A 9,985-nucleotide genomic window follows, 5' to 3' on the forward strand; every position below is an offset into this window, starting at 1 on the left:
ATTCAAAGTAAATAAGTAGTAGCTGGAAATTTTGATTGCAGCATTTAGGTTTTGTTCCTGAATTCAAAACCTAAACTATGTTACTTCTATGTTAGTTTAATTTCATTTTATTGTCTTCTTAATGGTTTTAATTAAATGATTCGTCAGTGTGAAATCAAACTTGATATCCAGAAAGGCTAATGAAGGTCACAACCCCACAGAGTGAAGATAAAAACACATAATCAATAATAAAATATTTCTACAAAACATAGGATTGTTATTATCAGACTTCTTCTGATGCTATGCAATCCTTGACAGAAGGTCCTTCAACATGCAGACTTCATATGGCCTACTTTAAGAAGTTTTTCGACTCATACTTCAATTTTCATTTGATAACGATCAACTTCTTTTAAATATTATGTAATTTATATATAAAAGAGGTTCCTTTTGGGGAAAAACCACCACAACTCATAACTTTGCTGTCTGGTTAAAAAGAGATATAAAATTTTACAAGATCAGGTATTATACCTGGGACTGTTAGTCAAAATAATTCATAAAACAATGAACCAGTTTATGTCCATTTCTAGTAATCGCTATCTTAGATACTATTGTCAGCGTTGTACGTGCATTCTCTATACAACAGATGGTTTTGCTTTGATAAAGTTGAAGAGTTTCAAATGATTTCTTAATAGAGATGGTAGTAAATTGGATATAATTTAATTTAAATTTAAATTTAAATACAAATGCATTTGATATATATTTGTGACCGGTAGTTTTTGAAAATGAAGCTCATTTTTAAGGGGTTAAACTACTCTACTCAGATACTATGTAAATTGAATGTCTAGACATGATTATACATGTAATATATTTTAATTTTTTTACATTAAAAAATATAGAACTGGTATTATATAATAATCCTGAATAGTTCACTAAACAATTTATTTTCCTATCCTTAGATTGCGGTTGTCAAAAATTGTTTTCGCTTATACATCAAACTTGGTTTTCAATTTTGTCGGTGGCTTTGAATTGCAAGGCAGTTAATCATGCTTTATTTAAAAAAAATAAAATAAGAATATTGTCACTCGGTTTTAAACGCATTGCACTCCCTGTATTTTCGTACCAACCAAATCTCCTTTACCGTGGACAAACTTCCTTGTTCAAGCCACATAACCCAAACCCGTCAGACGACAAACAATGCAGTGAATTGAATTTAAACCACGGTTTGCTCAAAAGTGTCCATTTTCAGTTACGTATAGAACTCGCACGTTTTCTAGCCTTTCACACGTTTTCTTGCTTTCAATACCGGTAAATGTACGTTTCTCAGAACAACTTGAAAATGATTTGCAGTTGTGTTCTTGAACATTTTTATTTCCATTTCTAGGAATCAGAAAAATGTACTGTGCAATTTTATGGCATATGTACTTGTATTCATGGTAAGGTAAGAAACTGGGTACATAAATATTTTAAAATGACTTTGAATCATGTTTTAGCTGATGATTGGAAATTTCCAATTTAACGTTTTTTATAAAAAGACTTGATCATTGATTATGGCGAACCCATTCAGCTAAATATTGCAAATGTAATTAATGTCGAGAGAAAACAAATATAATAAAGATTTGAATCATGATACGGATATAATGCAATCAGCAAAACAACTTTTATGTCTAATAAAATCCAACGATACAAATATTTCATTACGGTTCTTCCTTTTTTACCTGAACTATAATCAAAAACATCTCCAGAAGCTTGTTTGCAATGCATATATTTCCTTTTCTTTTTTCCACTCGAGAGAGAGCACAATTACACAATGTTACAAGTATATAGAGCGTACGATTTCAAAGAAACCAGTATTGATCTATTTATTCTTTTTTCCTATTGAACCCAACTACTCATTATTGCGATATTTTAAACATTATTTTAAAAAACGAGAGCGCGTGTTCAAACATTTGAGAATAGTTAAAGAGAATAGTAAAGATTGCGCTAGGTCAGATGCTTATTTGATATCTGATCATCTGTTTGGGTTTTTAAATTCGTTTTGTTTCTTTTTCGATTTTTATTGGGAAAAGTAAATAGTTTTTTAAAGTTGATTATATATATCTTATAATTAGGTAAATAGTTTTGCAATGTTATCGATGCTGATCATTTTTTATTGATCCAAAAATAGAACACCTTTTTGAATTTGTATTTTCCTGCTCTAACCGTACAACAATTGCATAATAAATTATTTATACTTCCCGAGATACACGTGGTATGTTAACGTTGACAGATAGGGGTAAAGGCCCTTTATATGATTCAAATAGTTATTCGTAGTTGAATCAAGGAGTGCTGTAATCATGTGTTTCTTCTGTGTGAATCTTTAAACATACTACAGGTAAGACGCTTCATTTAAGGGGAAAATCTGGACGATGGATACAGTGACAAATTCTATGAACCTTACCAACTTCACGACACAAGGTCATGTTGTGTATCAAACATCGACGACAATGAATTCATATGAAGATATAGATGAAGTAGCCGCTTACCTGTGGAAAGCCATATCGCCAATCATTTTTATCGTTGGAATGACAGGAAATATGATCATTGTGGTGGGCTTGAAGAAAATGAATTTTCAAAGGAGACCGCCGTATATCTTTTTGTTCGTTCTTGCAATATTTGACATGGTGGTCCTGTGTGTGGGCTTAAGCCAGTACTGGGTTTTGTACACGTTCGACTACAACCTGCGCTTAGTAGGTGAAGCAGGCTGTAGAATTAGCCTCTTTGTCATTTACTGGTCCATGCAGTGTTCATCGTGGATTCTGGTGTGTGTTGTGTTCGAGAGATTCCTGAAAATCAAGTTTCCACTGAAGTACATGAGGTTTGTGACCATTCCAAGATGTGTTCGTGTAATCGTCATCGTCATGGTGATATTAGGTGGAATAGACATGCATTTGTTGATTACCAATGGAATAAAATTTGATAAAAATGAAACGAAGTGTACCTCATTAAACGCAGATTACCTTTACTACGACGAATATGTTTTTATATGGGTTGATATGACGTTCGTTTCCATTCTTCCATTTTTACTCATGATTTCCATGAACGCTGTCATGGTTAATGTGCTTCGCCAATCTCGTGAGTTTCGTCGACACAGTGTTCCGAATACGATGACAATGAACCGTATGAACAGATTTGATAAAAGACTAACTACAATGCTTTTGGTCACCAGTATCTACTTCCTGTTTACAACTCTTTTGATCTCCATTTATTATATAGTGGACACGTACAAGAAATCAAAAGGCAATTATACAGCGGCAGTGAAAGAAATAAGTTGGACAATTCTATATTTATTCCAGTTTACTAATTATGCTATGAACTTTATCCTGTATACTTTGTCCAATAAAAGGTTTAAGAAAAAGCTCCTGGAAGTTTTCAGACTTAGTTCAAGCAATTCAAGGTAAATCTTTTTTATTATACATTATCAATGGTAAATCGTGACTTAACTTATATGAATCGAGAGATTTTTTAACTTTTAATTTTTTTAGCATACAAAATACTATTTTTTAGTTATTAATAAATTCAATAACAAGAGTAGTGTCTTTGTTTCCAAGCAAAAATTGCCAAGCTTAATGCAATGTTTTTTTCTTTTACAGTTATAACAACGGAAGTTCAAGATCGACAAATAGAGCATCTGTGTACAGTGTTGATATAACTGAAGCCTCAATCGGGTCAGAACCCGAACCCGAACAAATGACAAACATCAACGGGGGAGATTCACACAACAGCGGTTCAAAAGAGACAACCGTTGGTAATGGTAATAATCACCAATTACACAATGGTGTTTTACATTGAATGTCATCGTTTTTGTGATGTTTATTTATATATTTTGATATGTTTTGCAATATACCATTCATTTTAAACGACAAACTTTCTTTCATTGAGAGGGAGAACGATTTAAAAGTCAGTTATGACCTATTTTTATATCTTTTTTAATTATGTAATAAAATTGATGATATTTGAAACTACTAAGTTATTTTTGGAATGAAATATTTTGTTAAGTAAATTAAATAGTTGTTACCGTACGCTTATTGTTTGGAATGATTAGAATTTTGACAACTTAAAGCAAAATAATCAATTTCAAACATTCAGGAATAAAACTTTAATTATAATATGTTCACCAATTTCAAATCGTCATGGATACAACATTTTCATTACAATACTAATTTGTAGAAAATATTATTTTTTATTTATACATTAATGATAATGCCAAATTTATGTCAAGAATTGTTAATGAAATACATAATATACACGTATTTTGCAACTGAATTTACAGTTCTTAATTACAAGTACATTGTAGTATATTCCATGAATGTCAATGTATTCTCGCTATAGGTGTGTAATATGCTGAGGTATGAATCTTTTATGCTTTGTATGAAAGATACGTATGATATTTGATTCGTGCATCCAAAGTATGATAAAAACAACACATCATTTCCCTTTATTTACCCTTATTCGGGTCTATCTTGGGTTATGTGTAATTTCTGGCCTCGCACAGGGGGATTCCCTGCGTGATTAACTTGAACAGTATGATAGCTTGAGTAAAGAACTAGATAAGATAAAAGCATCATAAATTGACACTTTTTGTATTCAATTATATATAGAGCACATTTTTGCATACTTGATGGCAAAATTATATAATTAGATGGAGATAAATCCATATTTTTTCCTTATAAGTGAAAACATCATTTTACTAGAATTTTATTTCTATAATACGAGTATATATTCTATAATACGGGGATATTTCTGACTTATTTTTTTTCATTTACCGTGAGAGATTAAATATATATTGAACTTTAAAACAATGCATTGTATGTGTCAACATATACATTTAATGAATATAGATTTATAATACAGAATATAATTATTATTTATCTTATTAATGAATCTTTTAAGTCAAACCCGCCTAATCATGCTAAGCATATTGATATTCAAGTTTTTATCTATTTTTGATTTTATGATGAAATTTTTCAAATTATTTAGTTATAGACGTTTAAAATGTTAGCAGTATTTAACAGAAGATTTGTCCGTGAAATTTCACAATTTTTAAGATGTCTACACATTGTTATATGGTTTTTGACACTATAACTTTACCTAACTTTGAAATATGAAAGAGTATTCGAAAGACAAAATGTATTGTGTGTTCCATCTGTATCTCAAACTACCTTGTTTTGTGCAGCCAGCGCGCTATGTTCCGTTCGACATCGAAAGAAAGATTTTTGTTTTACATAGATGACCGAATGGTTAGCACGGTGACCGAGAGTGGAAAGTGGGTTCCAAAGGTCGTGAGTTCAAGCCCTGGCCGAGGCAGAGGGGGAGCTCTAATGTGGTGGTGAATTTCCCTGTGTTGAATGTATATCAATGTTCTTCACTATGGGCAAGTATAAGTCAATTTGAGATTTATTGCAATGTTTGTGCATATATATATATATATATATATATATATATATATATATATATATATATATATATATATATATATATATATATGAAAAATATCACAACACCAAAATAAACTCAACTAGTTTCATTTTAAATCATCAGGAGTTTGACAACATGTTGCTAAGTTACACACACACACACAGATATATATTATATATATATATATATATATATATATATATATATATATATATATATATATATATATATATATATATATATATATATATATGTATAACAATAAAAATGGTTAAAGGGACTTTGACACGATTTGAGCTTGGAATTTTGAATTTTATTTTTTTATTTTTAATGTTTATGATGATTAATATGGGTGTTTGTGATACTTTTCAAAATTTGAAAGTCAAATATTTAGTTATAAGCAAGATACAGAATTTTAAATTCTTTGTTTTGTAAACAAAGCTCGAGCCTTGTTGTTTGTTACATATGTATTTTATTGGTATAAGTTTCAATTTAATGTGCTTTCTTCTCTTAATAATATTATTCATAAACACATTGAATAAGTTTACCTTGTTTTCCATGAGTCATGTTGTCAAAGAAATGGCACTTCCTTTCTTTACATTATTTGGAAACAAATATAAGACTCGACGTTTGTTTACATAATAATGAATTCTTACCTCTGTATCTCTAATAACTTGAATTCTATCATTCAAATTTTGGTCAATCATTAAAAATGCGAAAGAAAACCATTTTATATATAAAAAAGAAGAAAGAAAAGTTTTACCTTAAACCGTGTCCAAGTCCCTTTAACGTAACGAACAATTGATATTGTGAAATTTCCGGGACATTTACCTGGGTAAAAACAAGCAAAACAAAATCTAGCACTACAACTTACACTACTAAAGAAACTATTAAAAGAACAACAACTAGACTCTTGTTGCTATAGCAACAAAAAGGTCTTCCTTTCCTCGTGCATTAATCTGTTCAGAAAGTCCATTTCTCTTGTAAACAGAAAATTGATATGATATATACTGTAAAGGAATTCCCAAGAAATAAACAAAACAAAAAGGCAAAATGTCAATTTTTGAGTACTTTCTGAGACGACCGGAAGTTACGCCGGATCATACAGATGATAGTAAACATATCTTCATACATTGTTTTGTCTTTCCTCAAAGTTTGGATGTTCAAGATTTTTTAGTAATAATATCTCGTTGAGAAAAGGTTTTTGTCTCGGGACCAGAAACGAACAAACAGAAGTGATTTAAAAAACTGAAAGTAGATATTTTAGTACATTTACCCACAGTACGTTACTGTTCATCAAATTGAGTAAAATGTTGAAAAAATCTCAAGTTAAAAAAACTTCTATTGCTTGAACGCTTCGAGTGAGAACCGGAAGTGACGTACGACCAAATGAAACCCGTTAAACACGTGTTCAATCAACTGTCCATTATCCATATAAGGTTTGTGTCTTGATCTCTCACAGTTTCTGAGATACTTTGGGTTGTGTCTTCATCTCTCACAGTTTCTGGGATACTTTGTTTTTTAAAAAGAAGGCTACCTTAGATATTTGAGATGCGTCTCAGGAAGTAGAACTTTTTTTTTTTTTTTTTTACCATGTGTAGTTGACTTTTTGTGTTTCTATAGCTAAACTTTTACTTCCATGTTAAATAACCAAAATATTTTTTTAAAATCAAAATTGGGTGTACTTCCTGTGACGACCGGAAGTTACGCTGGATAAAACAAAATAGTGTTAACACATGTAGATACATACATTTAGGTCAATCATCCCACAAAATTTGGTTGTTTAAGTCGTTACCGTTTTTGAGATCTCGTCGAAATAAGGATTTTTGTTTCGGGACAGGAAACGGACAAATGGAAGTGCTCAATATAAATTGTATTAAATATTTCTTGTATACTTGCCTTTTGTACATTATTGTTCATCTAGCTTACTAAAAATATCAAAGGAAAAAAGATAAACTGATAAACTGCTCGATTTGTTTGAATTCTTCCTGTGTGGACCGGAAGTGACGGAAGACAAAATGAAACCGGTTAAAAACATCTTCAATCAAATGTCTAGCATCCATGAAAGTTTCGTGCTTTGATCACTTCTAGGTTTTGAGATCTCGTGGGTACAAAATGTGTTTTTAAAAAGCTACCTGAGATAATTGAGATATCTCGCGGGAAGTAGAATTTTTGTTGTTGATATAACATCGCAAAGATAAGCTATGTATAGATTTATACTTATATATTTATTCTATTGAAAATAAATTTATTGCGTAAAAATAATTATGTTTGAAGAGCTTCCGGTGACGACCGGAATTTACGACGAACAAAACAAAATATTTTAAACACATCTACAACTATAGATCTATCATCCCACAAAGTTTCGATGTTCAAGTATTTGCCGAATTTGAGACCTCGAGGGAACAATGTTTTTTGTCGCGGGACAGGAAACGGACGACCAGAAATATTTTTTTTTAAAATGAGAAAGACATCTCGAGATATTATCATTCTCTATCAGTCCTGAAAATTTCAGAAAAATCTATCGAGCCATCTCTGAGAAAAACACTACAATCACTATAAGATCTTCCGTTGGAAACGGAAGACCTTAACTTCATTTTAATCAGTCATGAATCACATTTTTTGAGAAGGTGTTGGCAATGCAACCAGTATATAAATTCATATCATTAGTGGATACTGTATCATTAGAGGTTGCAACAAAGCACGTTTTAAAAACAAAATTTAAAGAGCGAATTTTACAAAGGGCTTTAATTTTGTAACAATGGAGCTAATCGCCTAGGGAAAATCTTGGAGAGTTTCAATCGATATGAAGTTCTATGGATTTCTCAAATCAAGAAGGACCCTGATGCAACATATACCCTTTAATCTGCTAAAGATATGAACGGTTTTTTACACCTTGCACAATTATATATACACGTCTTTTTTTTAAAAAAAAGTGTAAAGTGCAGCCAGGTGCTATGTACATACAGAAATTGTTCATGCTGTGAACAAAAAGCCAAAATGTGTTTGCCTTATTTCGTTATAATTATGTAATAACAGGTGCAGGGAGAAACTCCTGGAATCGAACTGTCAGATGAGTCTTCGATTGCATGGTTGTTACAGGAATTCGATTTTTTTCTACACTCCATCAAAGCCTTTAAGTCATGCAGGTGTTATCAGTGATCAAGTTATTCACATCAATTGAAAAATAATCCATAGAGATTATCAGACGATATACTAGAATTAAGATCATCTTAATTATTTAATTAATAACCTTTTGGAATTATTTTTTTTATTTTTATATAATGGTCAAATAAGCCTATGTTTAAAGTAAAATATATTACTTGTTACTTCGCTGCCATCATGCTTAAAGGAGCATGGTCACGATTTTGGTCAAAAATTATTTTTCCGACTTTAATGTTTACAATGCTTCAGTAAGGCATTTTTAATAGGCAACCAAAATTTGAGTGTCATTTGATGAGTCATAAGCGAGTTACAGAGCTTACAATTCTTCGCTATGTAAACAAAGCGTTTGTTTACATTTTGAATGTTGAAGTAAAAATTCCGGTTTTAGACCTAACATGAATGTGTTAATCGTTAGGAACTGTTTATTTATGCTTAAAATAAATAATGAGATAAACAAACCAGCTTTAAAAAGATTTTTTACCGGTATAGTGAACCTATGTATACAAACAAAAACAGGGCACGAGCCTTGTTTACATGACAAAGAGTTGTAAGCCCTGTATCTTGCTTAAAACTTAACGACTGGCACCCAAATGTCATTTGATCATTAGAAATGCATTCCTAAAGCATTGCAAATAATAAAAACAGAAAAATAAACTTTGACCAAAATCGTGACCATGCCCATTTAAACATCAAACAAAATGGTTCATCTGTCTTAGAAGACAGAATTTAAATTCAGCAAGTTTCGATGACAAACAACGCAAGTTAAATTGAACTTTACTAATATGTCATTTGTCAAAATCTAGTTGTCTTCTAACCTTATTACGTCATTATTTATGAGAGAAAATACAATCAATGACAAAAATATGCATATCCTTGTTGTCACTTCAACATTTTTTGAAATAAGAGGATTTTTGATTACATTGCTGTAACCCCTTTTAAATTTTCACTTTCATGATATACTGTCAAGAAAACAGAGAGTAGATTGCGCAACTGTCCATACCCCCAGAGAGAAACTCGGTCGCTTCCGGGTATATAGAAGACCAAGGGTACAACACTTTAAAGTCACGAAGAGCCTGATTGGACGATTGGTGGCCATGTATATTTGTTCAGTGAATAATATATGATTATAACAACTTAATTATTTGTTTGAAACTTTAAACAATATCTACAATCGATTGACAGTTCTCAAACTGTGATAGAAATAACCAATGAGAAATGATAAGCTTAAACCATTTTTTTAAAGTAATTTCGCACGTATGCAATTTAAAAGTTTCAAGTCTTCATATTGCATCATAAAATAATCTTCAAATTATTTTCCACCAAAACCTTATATAAATTAAATACAACAGCGAATGAAAGAATTTTGAATAAGAGAGTTTTTATTTGA

General features: G+C 31.0%; 1 protein-coding gene across 5 annotated transcripts; it reads left to right on the forward strand.

Moving 5' to 3' along the window:
- The first annotated feature begins 1,147 nt into the window (after positions 1–1,147).
- LOC105336251 (cysteinyl leukotriene receptor 1) lies at positions 1,148–3,977 on the forward strand. 5 transcript variants are annotated; one of them, XM_034445040.2, is made up of 3 exons: positions 1,148–1,284; positions 2,370–3,412; positions 3,609–3,977. In XM_034445040.2, the coding sequence occupies exons 2-3, from the start codon at positions 2,385–2,387 to the stop codon at positions 3,805–3,807; spliced, it is 1,227 nt and encodes a 408-aa protein (XP_034300931.2). In that variant the 5' UTR covers positions 1,148–1,284; positions 2,370–2,384; the 3' UTR covers positions 3,808–3,977. The 5 variants fall into 5 exon arrangements, with proteins under 5 accessions (XP_034300931.2, XP_034300933.2, XP_011438790.3 ...); XM_034445042.2 differs by having other exon boundaries at positions 1,197–1,284; positions 2,351–3,412; XM_011440488.4 differs by lacking the exon at positions 1,148–1,284 and adding an exon at positions 1,286–1,417 and having other exon boundaries at positions 2,351–3,412.
- Positions 3,978–9,985: the final 6,008 nt, after the last annotated feature.

Source organism: Magallana gigas, chromosome 2 (genome assembly GCF_963853765.1).
Source record: "Magallana gigas chromosome 2, xbMagGiga1.1, whole genome shotgun sequence".
NCBI lineage: Eukaryota > Metazoa > Mollusca > Bivalvia > Ostreida > Ostreidae > Magallana > Magallana gigas.